Source organism: Triturus cristatus, chromosome 3_1 (genome assembly GCF_964204655.1).
Source record: "Triturus cristatus chromosome 3_1, aTriCri1.1, whole genome shotgun sequence".
NCBI classification, from domain to species: domain Eukaryota; kingdom Metazoa; phylum Chordata; class Amphibia; order Caudata; family Salamandridae; genus Triturus; species Triturus cristatus.
The window spans coordinates 21472757-21492793 of NC_140583.1; the positions used below are offsets into that span (position 1 = coordinate 21472757).

Sequence of the window (20037 nt, forward strand, 5' to 3'; positions counted from 1 at the left end):
CTTAGACATTGTAAGTGCAGTGCTGCCATTAAGAGTACATGGTGCTGGGAGCTTGTCATTACGAACTCCACAGCACAATAATGGCTACACTGAAAACTGAGAAGTTTGGTATCAAACTTCTCAGCACATTAAACCCACATTGATGCCAGCGTGAGATTAAATGAAAAATGCACACAGAGGGAATCTTAGAGATGTCCCCTGAAAAACGACCAGCCTCTGGTGGGTTCCCTGACTGGTACACACCAGCCGCCATCACGAGACATGTTTCTGGACCCCGAGGGTGGAGGCCTTCGCTCCCTGAGCCGAGAAACAAAGCCTTTCCTGAGCGGAGGTGTTCACACCTCCCCCAGGCCAGGAAGAGCCATCTGTGGCAGGGGATCTTCAAAGGCCTGGCAGCCTTTGTAATGCAACCCCCAGCCTCTCCTGCTGTCAGGAGCAGGCCCCCTTCCTGTCTCCCCTCCTTTTCGATGGGAAGACAGGCTGGAAAAACTAGCCAGCCCAGAAGGTATGTCCACCTCTGCCAACTGCACCCCTCAAGTGGTGAGGCTAGGTGAAGCCCACTCTTCAGTGCCCGCCATCTTGCAGATGGCAGGCACTGCCCAATCAGGATTAGGGATAGTGCTCACCCTCCTACATGGGGTGAGCACACCAAGGGTGTAGTCACCCTAAGGTCGGTAGCCCATTGGCTACTTGCCGCGAAACCCCTAAAACACCCCCTAAATACAGTCTTGAGGGGGCAGCCCTGAATCAAGAACTCATATTCCCGCAACCTAAGAAGAAAAAGGATGAAAGAAGACGCCCAGCAGAGGAGACTGCAGTAAACAACTGACTTGGCCCCAGCCCTACCAGCCCATCTACAGTTTCCAGAGATCCTGTGCCAAAAATCGTCTTGTCCTGCAGCCAGTGACCTCCAGAACCCCTGGGAGGACTGACTGCCTTCAACAAAGATTGGATCTCCTGTGAGGCCTGGAACAACCACTGCACCTGTCGCCTACTGCCCGATTTCGAGTGGCCCACCGGTCCCAGCGTGGGTCCCCAGCACTCCGGAGTCCGAGTCCACTGTGGGTTGACACCTGCAGCCTCTGCATGTAGACCCCCCAACCGCGAGTGGCCCACTAAGGTGAAATCCAACCTCAAAAGACACCCCTGCATTCAGCCGCCCTGCACCCTGGAGAAGGAAACCCGAGGTGCACCTACGTCCCAGAGCCCTCCAACTTACCTGCCCAGTTATCGGTTCCTCCCGGAAGTCTTCCTGGTCCGAGCCTGCAGCTGAAAACCAAAACCGAAAATCCCTATTCAATCAATCAATCAGAACATTTGTAAAGCGTACTACTTACCCGTGAGGGTCTCAAGGCGCTGGGGGGCGGGAGGGTGGATGCTGCTACTGCTCGAATAGTCAGGTCTTGAGGAGTCTCCTGAAGGTTAGCAGGTCCTGGGTCTGACGTAGGAGGATGGGGAGGGTGTTCCATGTCTTGGCGGCGAGGTGGAAGAACGATCTGCCGCCGGAGGTCGATCTTCGAATGCGGGGGACTGTGGCGAGGGCGAGGTCGGCGGAGCGGAGCTGGCAGTTGGGGGTGTAGAAGCTGAGTCGTCTGTTGAGATACGCTGGTCCGGTGTTGTGGAGTGCCTTATGTGCATGGGTGAGGAGCTTGAAGGTGATCCTCTTGTTGACGGGGAGCCAGTGCAGGTCTCTCAGGTGGGGTGTGATGTGGATGCGGCGAGGGATGTCGAGGATCAGGCGTGCAGAGGCATTTTGGATGCGTTGAAGTCGTTTCAGGAGTTTGGCCGAGGCGCCTGTGTAGAGGGCGTTTCCGTAGTCCAACCTGCTGCTGACGAGGGCCTGGGTGACCGTTCTTCTTGTTTCGGTGGGGATCCACCTGTAGATCTTGCGGAGCATGCGGAGGGTGTTGACCTGCTTCGTCATGGAGAGAGTAGAGTCGAGAATGAACCCTAGGTTGCGTGCGTGGTCGGTGGGTATTGGAGCTGTTCCCAGTGCTGTCGGCCACCAGGAGTCGTCCCAGGCCAAGGGGGTGGAGCTGAGGATGAGGACTCCTGACGCCAAAACAACACCCTGCACCCATCCGCCCCTGTGCCGCTGTGGGTGCAATTTGTGCTAAACCGGATCCCCCTTTACCCTGAGTCAAACACCAGGAGCTTGGCTCCCATAAGCAAGTGGCCTGCTCGCCAGCAGCCACCAAACAGAGGCGCCCTATCCCCCATTGGATAACATTGGGCCTCAGCACTCTGCACCCGGCCATCCTAGTGCCGTTGAGGGTGTAACTAGAGTGCATCCTTGATCCTGGGGGACTCCTGAGTCTACCCCCAGAACCTCAACTCCCACTACCATATACTTACCTCAAAACCAATAACACTATTTTCCTCTTTAGAATAACATTGACTGTTTTTCTTGGAAAAGTTTCTAAGTGTGGAATTTGAAAACCGAAACAAATTCTTTAAAATTGTACTATTTAACCAAAACGATTTTACTTACCTGTTTACAGGAAATGTCCTAGATTAGTATCCAGGTATACTACTCTGTGTAAGAAGAGTAATCTAAAAAGTAACTTACCTGGTGTTTTACTTAAAAGCCCATTCAAGTCTATGTACTGTATTTACAAAGTATTGCATTTCTCTGCAACCATCCTGTAAGTCAAAACAAAGTACATATACTATTACAAATCCAAACGGTTTACAAATGGCATTACTACTGTAAAGTATTTATTGCTTACCTGCCAGGCTTGCTTGGTTCTAGAAAATAAAATAACTAAAATAATATTTTTATGCAAACACATTGGCCTAGAGTTCAGTTCTTGAGTGTGTGAATTAATTTGCTGACTGAGTCTGTACATCAAATGCTTAACACTGTCCTCTGATAAAGCCTTACTGCTAGACCACACTACCACAAATAGAGAGTGAGGTGCTACCTAACTTTACCTCTGCCTCGCTTTGGGGTTCCACTGGACTCTGTGCACACGGTACCTCACTTTGGTATGGTATATACAGAGTCAGCTTCCTACACCAAGGCACTATCCATTACCACGGACTGCGCATTGCAACGGTGAAAGTCCCTCACACTAAGGGCCTTGTTTAGATCTCGGCTGACAGTTTACTCCATCACAACAGTGACAGATAGCCCGCCCACAAAAATATAAACTCCATTATATCCTATGGGATTTCTAGTTCGGCAAAAGGGATATCAGCCATCGTTGGGACAGAGTAACCCGTCCGCCAAGACGTAAATCAAGCCCTAGGCTGCCAACATCAGCAACAATAAGAATGTGGTGCCACAGCAAAGGGTACTGCAGGGCGAAGTTTGTCCTCACACAGGCGTGACTACATATACGCCTTAGAGCTTTTGTCCAAAGGGAAGTAAAACTGAAACAGTATTGAGTAACTCCTGAACTGGCATTGTTGCATGCATTGGGTATCAGACTGAACAACCATTGTTACAGGCACATCACGATCTCTTCTGCTCCGACGCCTTCGACAGGAAGGCTTGGGCTGTTTTTACACCGGCGCTGATGCTTGCTTGTCTAACACAAAGTATTTGTGTCTTTGCTGTCTGAGCAGGGAGGAACCGCTGTGGAAGCAATAATGGAGGCTGCACCCATCTGTGCCTTCCGAGTCTGCGCAATCACACGTGCGCCTGCCCCACCGGCTTCCGCAAAATCAACAGCCGCGCATGCGCACAAAGTAAGTTTCTGTGGCTACAGCAAATGGCAACAGAGCGTCTATCTGCGGGTGATGAGGTGGACTTATCTAGAACTGGCGGAGGGAGGCTGGGCTGGGGCTGGTGGAGGGAGGGAAGCTCAGCTGGGTCTGACTGACTGAGGGCGGCTCAGCTGGGACTGACTGATTGAGGGAGGGGAGGCTGGTCTGGGGCTGGCTGACTGACTGAGGGAGGCTTAGCTGGCACTGACTGACTGAGGGAGGCTCTGCTGGGACAAACTGACTAAGGGAGGGAAGCTCAGCTGTGACTGACTGACTGAGGGAGGGTGACTGGGGCTGGCTGAGGGAGGGTCAGCCAGGACTGTTTAAGGAGGCTCCACTGGGGATGACTGAGGTAGGCTCTTCTGGGGATGGCGGAAGTAGGCTCTGCTGGGGTTAGCGAAAGGAGGTTCTGCTGGGGTTGGCGGAAGGAGGCTCTGCTGGGGATGGTGGAGGTAAGCTGGTGGAGGGAGACTGGCTCAGGCTGGCAGAGGGAGCTGGTGGAGAGAGACTGAGCTCAGGCTGGCAGAGGGAGCTGGTGGGGAGAGACTGAGCTCCGGCTGGCAGAGGGAGCTGGTGGAGAGAGATTGAGTTCAGGCTGGCATTGGGTGAGCTGGTGGAGGGAGACTGAGCTCAGGCTGGCAGAGGGAGCTGGTGGAGAGAAACTGAGCTCAGGCTGGCAGAGGGAGCTGGTGGAGAGAGACTGAGCTCAGGCTGGCAGAGGGAGCTGGTGGAGAGAGACTGAGCTCCGGCTGGCAGAGGGAGCTGGTGGAGAGAGATTGAGTTCAGGCTGGCATTGGGTGAGCTGGTGGAGGGACACTGAGCTCAGGCTGGCAGAGGGAGCTGGTGGAGAGAAACTGAGCTCAGGCTGGCAGAGGGAGCTGGTGGAGAGAGACTGAGCTCAGGCTGGCAGTAACTAGTGCAGTTAGTTCCATCATGGCACACAGACCCATCCACCTTAGTGTACAATTGTTTTTCTTTGAGATCTCTCTGTCCTAGTGTCTGTCCCGACTGTATAGATCTCCCCACACCCCAGTCTTCCAGCTCTGCTGGGGATGCCCTCCTCTTCCGTAGATCGACTATGAACTGCTTATGAAGCACTAACCTTGTCAGTAATTCCCCCCTCATTCCAGTGGGATGTAGAACTAACTACCCCTGCAAATGCCACCCTATCCTCCAACATGGAAAAGTGCCCAACCCAGTCCCGCAAAGTAAGGCTTCAGTGTGAATTCATAGCCACCCAAAGTCTCCTGCTCTACCCCATGTGGAGCATTAAGATTAGTAGGTGGCACTAACTGCCCTCAGAAACTGACTCTGCCCCTGGTGGAGCAAGGCTTTGATATGAAGTACTGGCTGCCTCTAATACCCTTGTTCGAGGCATGTAAGATGTAGATACTCATGCTTTGCATACTCCTGCCATCTAGTGTTGGGTCCGGATGTTTGCAAGTTGTTTTTCTTCGAAGAAGTCTTTCAAGTCATGAGGTAAGGTGACTCCTCCTTTCGGTGATAGTTCGCATGGGCATCGACTCCATTGTTAGATTGTTTTTTTTCGCCATTGGTTTCGGACATGTATTGCTGTGCTCCGGTTCGAAACAGTTTCTTCGGGTTCCCCTCGGTGCGCAATCAACTCTACCCCCGTCGGTATTGTTTCAAATGTGTTTCCCACTTCTCTGCGTATCGTAGCCATCAAGGAAAACCTCTATTTCGATCAAAGATCTTCGGGAAGGCCGTCCGGCCTAACCACATCGATCCACCTCGCAGTCAATAGAACAACTCCATTCAAATTCTGCCCTCGGTGCCATGCCAAGTATCCACGCACCGACTCACACAAAGTGTGCAAATTGTGCTTGTCTCCGGACCACAACAAACAGGACTGCGACGCGTGCAGATTGTTCCGATCAAAGAGAACGGTCCGTGATCGTCGGGCTCGACGTCGCGAGATGCAGTGTCAAAACATCGAATACACTCCGGACATTGGTGAATGATCCGAGCATGAATTCAACGTTCAGGGGCCCGAGGAAGAACAAGAGGAATTTGTCTCTATTCTGGAATTGGACTCCAAGATGGAAGAAGACTTGCCAGAAGGTCAACGTCCCGTGAGTACTGAACGTCTCTTGACCCAAACTCCAATTCAGCCGAAACAAAAGGCTCCAGTCCCACCCCCGCCTTTGAGCCCCGGTCAACGCCAAGAAGACGTTTCAGACACCCCGCCCTCCGGCTCAGCACTGAAACACGGCACTAAGCCTTCCGGCTCAGGATCGAGTCGGCCAAAGTCTGGCACCGAACCGAAACCAAAATCCAAACCTCCTTTGGCACCAAAACCTTCCGTGCCGAAATCAGATTCCATCTCGGCACCGAAATCCTCCGTGCCGAAACCTAAAACTGGTCCTCCGAAGCTGCAGGATCCGATTTTCAATGCTCCAAAACCCAAAACCCAAATCGGACCCAAAACAGAAGGAACATTATAGAAACACAGATACAGGACACTCTCCACCATATTCCTTTGAAGAGGAAGAATGTAGGTACTTACCCCTCCCCTCCTTCTCCCCCACCACGTTCCCCTACACCAACTTTTCCACCCTTGCAGCATTTGCTGATTACACCAACTAACTCCACCACCACCACCGGATAATGATGATGATAATGGAGATGGGGGGGACAATATTTTACCAATAGACCCCTGGAAAGATAATAACATGGATTCACCTACAGATAGCGAACCAGATCTTTACCCTGCAAAGCCTGCCCTCCTGATGACAATGAAGGATATTTAGAATTATTTGCAAGAGCTGCAGAATATCATGGGGTACAGTTACTCAAGGAATCTCTAGAGGAAGATTTCCTATTTGAAACGCTCAGTAGCACTAGATAGCCACACTCTAGCTATGCTTAAAGGTATGATGAGACATGCCGATAATATCTTTAAAGATCCAGTGCGGGCTCGCATTCTCACCACCAGAATTGATTAAAAAAATACAAGCCTGCTCCCTCAGATCCAGTCTTTATTAAAGGACAATTACCACTAGACTCCTTGGTTGTCTCTAACGCCCGTAAACGGGCCAATTCACAGACTACAGGGGATGCTTCCCCTCCATACAGAGAGTCAAAACTATTAGACACCTCCGGAAAAAGAGTAGCCGCCCAAGCAGCAAATCATTGGTGCATTGCCAACACCCAGGCCCTGCTAGCCAGGTATAATAGAGGGCACATTGGGACGAAATGGAGCAACTGCTACAACACCTCCCAGATGAGCACAAAGCAAAAAGCCCAGGATTTAGTCCAGGAAGGGAAACTCGTATCCAATTCCTCAATAAGATGCGCTTACGATGCTACAGACACCGCAGCTAGAGAGATCAACACTAGCGTGTTATTAAGGAGACATGCATGGTTGAGGATTTCAGGTTTCAAACCCAAATTCCAACAGTCTATTTGAAATACTCCCTTTGACAAGGAACATCTCTTCGGGCCCGAAGTCGATAAATCATTAGAAAACATGAAAAAAGACACAGAAGTAGCCAAGTCCATGCGAGCTCTGCAGTCTCCCTCTAATCGAGGCTCCTTTCATCGCTCCTTCTACTGCGGAGGGTCAAAAACCATGTCCTCAGACAATATGGCCGCCTCCTACAAGGGCAACAATCAATCTTCCTCTACAAGAGGCTTCTTTAGAGGAGGATTCAGAGGCAACAGCAATAAAGGTCGAGGCAGGGGTTCTACACCACGTAATTCCCCCTCCCCAACTAGCAGTGACTTGCCTACACTTCCCCCCGATCATTTAACACTTGTCAGGGGACGTCTTCTACAATTCCTCCCCATTTGGCAATCGATCACCACAGACAAATGGGTTATTGCCTGGAGCTTACCGACAATCCTCCAAACATTCCACCACGTTCTCACAAAATGTCACCAGAACATTTATATCTACTTCAACAAGAGGTCCGATCGCTCCTGTCCAAAGGAGCCATAGAACCTGTGTCGTTACAACATCAAGGGACAGGCGTGTACTCCCTGTACTTTCTCATCCCCAAAAAGGACGGCTCCTTGAGACCTATTCTAGACCTCAGAGAACAAAACCTCTACATACTTTCAGAGCATTTCCACATGGTGACACTTCAACAAGTGCTCCCACTTCCCTTGTAGGGCGATTTAATGTCTACTCTTGACTTAAGACGCATATTTCCACATTCCAATTCACCCCCCAAGCTCATCGCAAATACCTCAGATTCATGATAATGGGTCATCATTACCAATTCAAATACTACCGTTTGGAGTCAGCACTGCTCCCAGGGTATTTACCAAATGCCTGGCAGTAGTCGCAGCACATCTGAGAAGGCAACACATCCACGTCTTCCCATACCTGGACGACTGGCTCATCAAAGCCAGCACTTACCAAAGGTGTCTCCAACACACTCAAACCCCTATTCAATTACTTCACCAACTAGGTTTCACAGTGAATGCGTTGAAGTCTCATCCATAGCCTTCCAGCACACAAACTTATCTGGGAGCCGCAATAGACGCTCAGAGAGCTCTAGCCCCTCCCAATACAGCCAGGATTCACAGTAGTCAGTCCCTTCTCACTCAATTTCAGCCCAGCCAATCATTACCAGCAAAAGTATTCATGCAACTGCTAGGAATGATGGTGTCTTGCATTACAATTGTTCCCCACACAAGACTTCACTTGCGCCCCCTTCAAGAATGCTTAGCCAGTCAGTGGAACCAGTCGCAGGGTCAGTTGACCGATCTAGTGTTGGGAGATGGCCGCACCCATCGCTCTCTGCAGTGGTGGAACCCACAAAATGTATCCAAAGGGCGGCCTTTTCATGACCCTGTTCCACAGACGGTGCTAACAGCAGACGCATCGCTCACTGGTTGGGGCGCTCACCTACCAAGTCACACAATCCAAAGATTATGGACTCTAAAGTACAAGAGCCTCCATATAACTCACCTAGAGCTGCTAGCAGCGTTTCTAGCGCTCAAAGCCTTTCGAACTCACCTAATAGGCAAAACTATCTTAGTCTGCACAGACAACATGACAGCTATGTACTATATACAAAAGCAGAGGGGGACACACTCTCTCCACAAGTTATTTGGAAATGGGCCATACACCACAAGATTTATCTCCTGCCGGAACACCTTCCAGGAGTAAACAATCAGATTGCAAACCTTCTCAGCAGACCGAGGCGGCAAATCCACGAGTGGGAACTTCATCCTCGGGTTCCCCTTTATTTGCAAAATGTAGCTCACCCCTATCTGCCTTCACGCACTCTTTGGTCTACTACCCAGGCTAAGTTCCAGGTGCCCAGCATTAGATTATCCCCTATGGGCGGCCGCTCCTTCACCTACTTGGGCCCTGTTTTGTGGAATGCCTTTCCTCTGTCTCTCCGCACCCAAACTAACTATATACTCTTCCGTAAGTCACTTAAAACCTGGCTTTTCAATCAGTAAGTCATTTTCTCTTTTCTTTTGCTGTTCGGACGGGCGCCGGGAAACCCTTTTTGGTAGCTGTTGAGCCTATATATAAATTTTAAAATAATAATAATGTAGAAATCAGGCATCCAAATCCCAGGGAACTCAACCTGGCGATTTGACTCCTGAAGTCCTAGAGTTTGTTTATTTGCAGTTACCACCAGACTGTATGAACATCCCAAAGGAGGCTAGGAGACCTACTACTAGGGCGTGTTATGCAGCGAAGTAGAACGATTTGTTATATACTGTAACAATAACAATATCGATCCCCTTGAAGCTTCAGTGCAAAGCATCATCTGTTATCTCTTACACTTACAGCAATCTGGACTAGCCTATACATCTATTTCCGTACATCTAGCAGCAGTAGCTGCATACTTACAAAACAGACCACGCTTCCCTCTATTCAGAGTACCAGTGATTAAAGCCTTTATGGAAGGACTAAAAAGAGTAATACCACCAAGAGCTCCACCTGCACCAGTGTGGAACTTGAACATAGTCCTTTACGAGGCTAATGGGTCCACCTTTTGAAGCAATGCACACGTGTCAACTACAACATCTCTCATGGAAGGTTGCTTTTCTTATCGCAATCCCTTCCTTAAGGAGAGTTGGTGAACTCCAGGCACTAACTATACGAGAGCCTTTCTTTCAACTTCACAAAGACAAAGTGGTTCTTCGAACCAATCCCAAAGTGGTTGCTGCTTTTCACATCAATCGGTTGAGTTACCCGTGTTCTTTCCTCAACCTGATTCTGTAGCAGAACAAGAGCTACACACTAGATGTTAGAAGAGCTCTACTATATTATTTCGTAAGACAAAACAGCTCTTTGTTGCTTTTTCGCCACACCACACAAAGGCAATCCCATCTCTAAATCAGTTGTTGCAAGATGGATCGTGAAATGTATTCAAACATGTTATGTGAAAGCGAAAAGAACCTTGACAATACCAATACCCCCAGAGCGCATTCCACCCGCAAAATAGGGGCTACTATGGCCTTCTTAGGCAATATTCCCCTAGCTGACATCTGTAAGGCAGCAACGTGGTCTACACCGCACACACTCACCAAACACTATTTTGTAGATGTGTTAGCGAGACAACAGGCAAATGTAGGCCAGGCTTTACTCAAAACACTTTTTCGAACAACTCCAACGGCTACAGGTTAGCCACCTCTTTGGGAGTTTACTACTGTATAGTCTATGCAAAGCATGTGATATACAGCTCACATGCCTCGAACGGATATTGTTACTTACGCAGTAAGCATCTGTTCTTGGCATTTAGAGCTGTAGATTCACATGAGCCCACCTGTCTCCCTGGGTACCTATACCTGTTGCAGTTTTCTTACTTTATATACATACACATGGAGATCTCTATTCTACCTTTACTAACTCCATTCTCACCCTCTGCGGGAAAACAATCTAACAATGCAGTCGATTCCCATGTGCACTATCACCGAAAGGAGGAGTCACCTACCTTGTGACTGGAAAGACTTCTTCGAAGAACAACAACTTGCAAACATCCAGACCCAACACTAGATGGCAGGAGTATGCAAAGCATGTGAATCTACAACTTTACATGCCAAGAACAGATGCTTACTGGGTAAGTACCATTCTCCTGATCTACCCTTCTATCGCTGTCTAGTGCTAACCGCTTCTGATGAAGCACAGTCGTGGTTTGTAGCAGAAACCGCCCCTAAAAGGCTACACCGGACCTCGGTGCACTAATGCTAAGGCAGGACCGCCCGCTGTCCCTAAAACCCCCATTTGATAGAGTGAGACCGCTGTATGAACATGAACTGCCCCAAAGACCCCAATCTACCCCACCCGGTGCAGGTAGGACTGCAGGCAAGGCCTCCCACCTCGCTTGCAGCAGCTGCGCCCCTGTGAATGATGCGATTTACTGTTGAACTGTAGAGGAATTAAAAGGAGCCCTTTCGACCTTTGATCAGGTCTTGACAAGTTCCTGCTTTTTGCTCGAAGGACGGACATCCGTCGGATCAGCTTTGACACTGAAGACCTTTCAGATGACGTCATCCCCGTGTCCGACGTGCGCAGCGCTGTGGCTCTGGACTGGGATGCTAAGGAGGATTATGTGTATTGGACCGACATCACCACCGACTCCATTACCAGAGCCCGCTGGGACGGCAGCGGGCAGCAGGTAAAGCAGGCGCTCTGGGGGCACCCCATGGATGCATGCCAGTGCATAAACACACCCCTCCTGTGCACCTTACCTTTGTGCATCTGACTCCTCCGCCCCCCCACCAGCCTCAAAGCCTGGGTTCGAGGGCTAGCCTAAGGAATAAAAGATTCCTACAGTTTATCCATACCAAACTTTTGAACGCTCCTAAACCCATGCGAACATTTGTGCTTAGATGTTCTGAGGCTGGGGTTGGGATAGTCTACTTACTCTAAGTGTGCAAGAGCCGGTGCAATGCACATTTGACTGAATGTAGAAACCTAAAACAGGTTGAATTAGTTTAGGGATCATTTTATAGATGGTTGTATTTTTTAAGTCTAACTCGTTGAGCTGCCGTGTTTTTCTGTGTATATTCACACAGCACCTGGTTCATGGTGTCAGTGCTGAAGACATGGTTGCTTATGCATCTGCTGTGCACACCCTGCATGCATTTCGATACTTCAGTGGGGTGGGAAGCTGTAAACTCAATGTAAACTGAGAACAGGGCTTGCTTAACAACAGTTGTACGTTTATTATTCAATGTACACTGAACCTGAAAATATCAACTCGGAATTGACTTGTACCTGTGCATTAGTTCAGTCCTTGGGGTTCTCAGGATTGCTTACTAGTGGGGCATGACATCCCGCAGTCAGACAGTGATGGTTGGTAGCTGTGATCGTCTGCTTGAGCACAGGCGCTCTCTTCAGGATACCGGCCTCTCACACTGCACCTAACAACACACTTCTCACACTGCCCATCATTGCAAACTCTGCCGACCAGCACCGGCACCTCACGTTTCACACACGTTTAAATCCTTGCAGTACATAATAACACAAGCTGCTCGGACTGTCCACCTCTGTGCTTTATATTGGGCCTAAGCAGCATTGTATGGCACGTGTCCATTTAGCGTTGTTTGTGTGTTTTATGGAAAGGGCGCCTCCCTGTGTGAGCCTGTCCACTTTGTGATTGTAGGCATGTGCTCTCTTTAAATGTCCTTTCCCCTGTCTCTTGGTCACACCCCATCCTCTCCTACGAGTCTGTGCTCTGAAAAGGCTCTCCCTTTGTCTCCGCCATCGAGGCTCAGTTGTGCATCTGTCCAGAGAGTCCCTCCCCTGGGCCTATCCTCTTTCTGTCCGCAGCTGTTTGCTGTGATTCTCTTCTCTGAAAAGGTCCTCTCTGTGTGAGTGAGTCCTCGGAACCCACCCTGTGTCTCATTCTACTCTTTGCTTTTTTGTCAGGTGGTGGTTGATACCAGCCTCGAGAGCCCTGCTGGACTGGCAATGGACTGGGTCACACACAAGCTGTACTGGACGGACGCAGGTACAGTGGTGGCACCACATACAGAACTCTTAGCGGGGGAGGGTACCTTATGGGTATAGTGAGAGTTTTCTCAGGCGAAAGGACACTCTGCGGTTTGAATGGGGGAAATTAGGGGAGAGTTGAGAATGCAAAGGTGTACACCTCAGACTCACACGCTATGTAGGCTCAGTCACCAGAGGACTGAACAGTTCATGGGTCATCTGTACCCTTGGCTGGTTGTGAGCTGGAAGAATAGTGTAAATTGAAGGTGAACCATGACCGCCTCCTCCATGCACACTGGACAGGTGTGATCGCTTCCTGGAGTAGGAGTGACCCAACAGGAACAAAGAATCCAGTACAGACCCTGAGCTCAAGGTGATCCCTAAGAGAGCAGCCTTTGGCCAGACTTGGCATCATACAGTCACAACAAGTAAAAGGCTCTGTCTTTTTCATAAACAGGTGGAACCCTAGATGTCTCTTGCCTTGTGTTGGAAACCGGGCAACCGGGTTAGCAGTCACCAGGTTCCCAGCACAATGGTAGCTTGGCTCGAGCGGTTGGGGGTCAGGCACCGTGTTAAGCGTACGTCACACCCTCACAATAACCATGCGTTCATCCGTTCCAAAAACGACACTACACCGTAAAAATTATGAAAGAAAGTAGTTTGTCTTTATCTTATTTTCTCTTAGTTGCAGGTTTCAAAACATACATACAATACCATAAGACTTTTCTTGAAAGTAGCAGGTCAAATAAATAATACCACAGTGGGGTTTCAATAAATAGGATCAGGTCATAAATAATCACGGAATAAATATAGGTGCAATAAATACAGAGGGCAAATAAATACTGTCAGACAATAAATACAATGCAGGAATAAATACAGTCAGACAATAAATAAAACGCCTTCAATAAATAATATAAGCAATCAATAACAATTGCAAATCAGATCACATTTATGAGGTGGTTTGGTTTTACTATGCCCAAGTACAGCTTGTGGTCACTGGGGTGGCCTGGGGATGTCCCACCTAGAGTGGTCAAGGCTGGGGTCTAAGCTGAGGTAGAATAAGGGTAACCTAAGGATCGGGTTCTCCCAAAATACACAACCCCTCACAGAGGTCACTGCACCAGTCTCAGTTCACCCCTGGCACTCACAGGCTGGTCCTAACACCCCTCTAGCCCCTAGAATGGTCTTTTAGGGCACCACAGGGCCTCAGATGCCCTTGCTACCACTTACTGTCCCTTCTGCGAATATCGGCTCCGCTGGCGCCGAGTCGACGCCGTGAGACGGTTCCGGTTCGATGTCGCGTCGATCTGTTCCACTTGACGCCGTGTCGATGCCGTCTGGCGGTTCCGGTTTGATGTCGCTGGGCGGCCTCGGTTCGATGTCGCGTCGATCTGCTTTACCTGACGCCGGGTCGGTGCCGTGAGGCGGCTCCGGATCGATGTTGCGGGGCGGCCTTGGCTCGATGTCGTGTTCCGGCGTCACAGGGTCATGGTCTCCCCGCTTCCGGGTGTCTCCGGAGTGCGACCTCCACTCCCGACCTCCGTCGGCTCCACCTCGGGTTCCGGCGACTCCGGAGTGCGATCTCCACTCCCGACCTCCTGCGCGCTTCACCTCGACCTCGGGCGACTCCGGAGTGCGACCTCCACTCCCGACCTCCTGCGCGCTTCACCTTGGTTTCCGGCGACTCCGGAGGGCGGACTTCACTCCCCCGTCGACGCATCACCTCGACCTCAGGTGACTTCCTACTCGACCTCCGGTGACTCTCCACGACCTCTGTCGGCGCCCTCTCTCGACCTCTGGCGGCTCCGGGTACGACGTCTGCTTTCTGTCAGCGCCACTTCTCCACCTCGGGCTCCAGGTCTCCAGGCTTCTCGGCGTCAGGACTCCAGGAGGACACTGCTGTACAGGTCAGGAACTTGCTGTTCTTCCTTTGTAAGGCCTGTTCCAAATGTTCAGGTCCTTAAGTTGGTTTTTCTGGTCTTGGTCCCACACAGGGCTCTAGGCTGGGCTTGGTCAGTAGGGACTAGCATCAAGGGTGGGTTTCTGGACCCCACTCCAAGCACTGGTTTCCACCCCTGCTGCCTCACTCCTTCCTCCTTCTGAATCTCTGTCCTCTCTCCTCTCCAGCCAGGTGCCAACTGCCACTCTGAGATGGCCTCCCAACATTCTAAAACTGCCTCTCGCTGTCACAGGGTTCCAGAATGTTACGGAAGGTTCTAGAAATCTCCAGTGGGTTCTGATGATGTCACAGGTGACAATGGGTGGCCACCATTTTGTGTCTCAGGCCCTCAGACAGAAGTCCCAGGGGTAGGGAAAATGGCTCCCTGACCCTGCATCAACACTAAAAAGTCTGGTGGTTCCCAAAAAGGAAAAATTATAACAGGGTTTGAGGCAGAAGTGGGACAAAATAAATAATAATAAGGAGGGACCACCCAAAGGGCTGACAGGTCTAACACGCGTCCCCCCAGCTGAAAGTGGGGAGAGCTACCCAACCCCTTGGGAGTTCTCATCACTAAGGCGGAAATACCTTGAGAGACCGTCTGCATTGGCGTGGTCCACTCCAGGCCGATGTTCCACCTGAAAGTCCATTCCCTGTAGGGAGATAGACCACCTTAGCAACTTGGGATTCTCCCCCTTCATCTGCATCAGCCAACGAAGGGGTCTGTGGTCGGTCTGAACTAGGAAGTGCGAGCCAAACAGGTATGGCCGCAACTTCTTCAAAGCCCATACCACTGCAAAGGCTTCACGCTCTATTGCACTCCACTTCTGTTACCTGGGAAGCAGTCTCCGGGATAGGAAGACCACGGGTTGATCCAGACCCTCTTCATTGAGTTGCGATAACACTGCCCCAATGCCATGTTCCGATGCATCCGTCTGGACAATGAACTCCTTGGAAAAATCTGGGGCCCTTAAGACCGGGGCCTCGCACATGGCTTGCTTCAGTTTCACAAAGGCCTGCTGGCAAGCCTCCGTCCAGACTACCCGTCGAGGTTGTTTCTTGGACGTAAGCTCCGTGAGGGGGGCCACAATGGTCCCATACCCCTTCACGAAGCGGCGGTAATATCCTGTGAGGCCCAGAAAAGCTCGGACCTCAGTCTGAGTCTTGGGGGGTTCCCAGGCCATGATAGCCTCAATTTTCGCCTGGAGGGGCTGCACCGCTCCCCTACCCACCAAGTGTCCAAGGTACACTACCGACCCCTCCCCGATCTGGCATTTACTGGCCTTGATCGTTAATCCAGCTTGTTTCAGGGCCTGGAGAACAGCTTGCAGGTGACGCAAGTGATCCTCCCAGCTGTTACTGAAGACGGCAATGTCGTCCAGATAAGCAGCAGAGAAACTCTCCATTCCGGCGAGGATCTGGTTCACCAGACGCTGAAACGTGGCAGGGGCGTTCTTGAGCCCAAAGGGCATCACGCAGAAAGGGTAGTGGCCCTTGGGCGTGGAGAAGGCTGACCTTTCCTTAGCTCCATCAGTCAGAGAGATCTGCCAGTACCCGGATGTAAGGTCAAAGGTACTCAAATATTGAGCAGCTCCCAGCCGGTCAATCAATTCATCCGCCCTTGGGATTGGATGAGCATCAGTCTTGGTTACTGAGTTCAGTCCCCGGTAGTCCACACAGAACCTCAGTTCCGGTTGGGCACCCGGTGGTACAGCTTTTGGTACTAGTACCACCGGACTGGACCAGGGGCTGCTGGAAGGTTCAATCACTCCTAGCTCCAGCATCTTAGTGACTTCACTGTGAATGCTGGCCTTCACCTTGTCTGTCATCCGGTAGATCTTTGACTTCACAGGTGGGCTGTCTCCTGTGTCCACGTCATGGACGCACAGGTGAGTCCTACCCGGAACAAGGGAGAACAACGAAGAGTACTGCCCCAGGACCTGGCGGCAGTCCTCCTGCTGTTCAGGAGTTAGGGATGGGGAGAGAATCACTCCCTCCACCGACCCATCCTTTTCTTGAGACGCAAATAAGTCGGGGAGAGGCTCGCTTTCCACGTCCTCTGCTCCGTCAGTCACCATCAGCAATATGACTTCGGGCCTCTCATGGTGGGGTTTGAGGCGGTTGGCATGCAGCACCCGTAGGGGCTGCCGAGGGGCCTTAAGATCCACCAAGTAGGTAGCCTTACCCTTCTTCTCCAACACCTCAAAGGGTCCTGACCAGCGATCCTGGAGGGCTCTAAGCTCTCCTGGTTCGATCACCCACACCTTCTGGCCAGGCTCCAACTCCACCGGGTGAGCATTGTGGTCATACCACGCCTTCATCACTGCTTGGCTGGCTTCCAAGTTGTCAGAAGCTTGCTTCCACAACTTAGCCATTTGGCTCCGGAAGGCCAGCATGTAGCTCACCACGTCCTGGGGAAGCTTTCTGGGAGTTTTTTCCCATCCGTCTCTCACCAGGCTAAGAGGTCCACGCACAGGGTGCCTATACAAAAGCTCGAAGGGGCTGAAGCCCACTCCCTTCTGTGGCACTTCCCTGTAAGAAAACAAAAGACAGGGTAGGAGGACGTCCCATTTCCTCCGCAGGCTTTCAGGCAGACTTCTGATCATGCCTTTCAAGGTTTTATTGAACCTTTCCACCAGACCATTGGTCTGGGGATGGTAAGGAGTGGTGAACCGGTAGGTCACTCCACACTCCTTCCACATGGCCCGCATGTATGCTGACATGAAGTTGGTCCCCCTGTCGGACACAACTTCCTTGGGAAAACCCACTCGGGTAAAGATTCCCATCAGGGCCCTAGCCACAACAGGGGCGGTAATGGTCCTCAGAGGTATTGCCTCTGGGTACCGTGTGGCATGATCCACCAAAACCAGGATAAACCTGTGACCAGCTGTAGTAGGCGGATCTAACGGACCCACAATGTCAATGCCCACCCTTTCAAAGGGGGTGCTAATGACAGGAAGTGGTTCCAGGGGAGCTTTCAGCTTCACCCCTGTTTTCCCACTGGCTTGACAAGACACACATGTTCGGCAGTAGATGTCGGACGACACTTTCATTTGAGGCCCATAAAAGTGTGGGACAAGACGGGCAAAGGTCTTGTCTTGCCCCAGGTGTCCTGCCAAGGGGATCTCATGAGCCAACTCCAAGAGAAAGGCTCGATAACGTTGAGGGACTACCAAGGCCCGTGATGATCCGTGCGTGGGTGCCTTGGGTTCACTGTAGAGGAGGCCATCCTCCCAGTAAATGTTGTAGTTCCCCTCAACGTTCCCTGCTGCCTGGGCTTCGGCCTGTCGCCTCAGTCCCTCAAGGGTAGGGCACTCCCTCTGGCCCTTGCAGAATTCCTCCCTGGTCGGCCCTCCCTCCACGTGCCACTTGGCCGGGATGGGTAGGTTCCCCAGTTCGGTAACATCCCCCTCCGCGGACTCCTGGTCCACCACCTCCGGTGGCCTATCCATCTCACGGGGCGCGGATGCCGAGGCAGGCTCCTCCTGTCCTCGGTTCTTCCCTTGATCAGCAGCTGGCTGTGCCTTTGTTCCAGGCTCCAGCCTAAACGAACTCCCCCTCCGGGTAGTCGTAGACCCTGTGCTGACACAGGCCCAGTTAGGTGTACCCAGCATCTCAGCATGAGTCCGGTATTCCACCTCCTTCCAAGCATTATGCTCCATGTCATTCCCCAGCAGACAATCGACTGGCACGGCAGGGCTTACGGCAACTCGAAGTGAACCTGCAACCCCTTCCCATTCAAATGGAACCTCGGCCACCGGATAGTGACCCATTCTGCCGTCAGCCATCGCGGCAGGGTGGAGTACATTGGGAATCACCTGCTCTGGAGACACCAGTTGACTACGTACCATAGTCATACTGGCTCCTGTGTCTCTCAGAGCCTCCCCTCTTTGGCCGTTGATGGTGACCCACTGCCCATACTTTGTGGTATTTGCGGGCACCTGGATCTTAGGAACCATCTCCCGTTCTCCCAGGGACACTAAAGTGACACCCGCCCACTCCCTTCCCTTATCTAAAGGCATCTCCTCCCCGAGCACTACACTAGCTACTCCGGGGGCCTTTCCTCCGTTTGGGAGGAGGTGGTCTTTTCGGGCACTTCACATCTCCCTTATAGTGTCCGACACCACCGCACTCGAAGCAATGGACAACCCTTGGCTGCTGACTCTGGCCAGGATTAGGGTTTCTGGGTGGGTTAGCCCTAGGGGTGAATCCTGTTCCCTTCCCTTGGAAACTATTTTGGGGGCCTTTAGAGAACTCCGTTTTCTTTTCCCCTCCCTCTTTCTTCTGGGGGGCACCCTGTCCGGTCTTTTGAGAGTCCCCTCCAGTCCCCCTTGTGGACACCCGGGTACTAGCCCAAATGTCCGCCTCCTCAGCAAGCTTCCGGGGATTGGTCAGCTTGCTATCCACCAGGTGTTGACGCAGTTCAGGGAAACATTTTTCGAGTAGGTGTTCCTTCAACATCAAATCAAACAACCCCTCATAGTCCCTCATCTCACTGCCTTGTATCCAACCCTCTAATGCCTTCTTTGCGTAGTCCAGGAAATCCACCCAATTCTGTGTGCCCAGTTTGTGGCTACCCCGGAACTTCTGTCTATACTTCTCGGGTGTTAGTCCAAACTTCCTCACGAGCGCCACTTTCATGGTGGGGTAGTGGGTCTGCTCATCCTGCTCCAGGGCCAATAACGTATCCCTACCAGCTGGAGGCATGTATTTATACAATCCCCCTCCCCAATACTTCTCTGGAACCCCATGGACTCTTAATGAGATCTCATAGGCCGCTAGCCACTTGGCGATATCATCACCCGCACTATAACTAGCTACTATGTCTTTTGGCAAATAGGGTTTGGATTCCCTGGTGATTTCTCTTTCTTCGCTGCCACCATTAGGAACAGTGTGTGCCCCGACCCGTAGGATCTGGAGATCTATCTCCCTGAGCCTCAACTCGTGAGCCATCCTCCGTTCCTCTTTTTCTTTCTCCAGCTTCGCCAAATCCCATGTGAGCTGTCTTTTCTCCCTCCGGTCAACGAATTCTGCTTCTAATAAGCCGTTGCTAGAGACACTGCTGCCCTTCCTGGAAAGTGTTCTGGGCCCCGCTACTAGGTCCCCCACCTCAGGTTGGTACAAACCAGCCCCCTCGCTGTCAGGCTCTCCATCCCTGTCCTCCTTCTCAACCTTACTTTCTCGTCGTGCCTCCCACCAAGCCCTTAAGCTGGTCTGGAGCTCACCCTTCTTTGCACCTTGGGGACAAAACACCCCCTCTCTCTGACAAAACTCCCTGAGTTGGGTCACCGTGTAAGTTTCCACATCCTCCAACACAAACTCCATTTTGCCCACTCAGGATAGAAGACAGTTGCTTACAGAAGCTATGCAGGGGGGTACCTTTTGTAATACCTCCTCCCACCACCAGAAGTAAATTTGGAAAAAACAAAACTCAAAATTAGGAAGTCCGCTTGGAGAA

General features: G+C 51.3%; 1 protein-coding gene across 8 annotated transcripts in view; it reads left to right on the top strand.

The window, feature by feature from the left end:
* Positions 1-20037, top strand: part of LRP4 (LDL receptor related protein 4) — a 507202-nt gene that overhangs the window by 320421 nt on the left and 166744 nt on the right. For all 8 annotated transcript variants that reach the window (XM_085646645.1, XM_085646639.1, XM_085646647.1 and 5 more), the window contains 3 exons: positions 3571-3693; positions 11113-11321; positions 12578-12659. In XM_085646645.1, coding sequence (XP_085502771.1) covers positions 3571-3693; positions 11113-11321; positions 12578-12659 — 414 coding nt within the window. The remainder of the gene's footprint in view (positions 1-3570; positions 3694-11112; positions 11322-12577; positions 12660-20037) is intronic.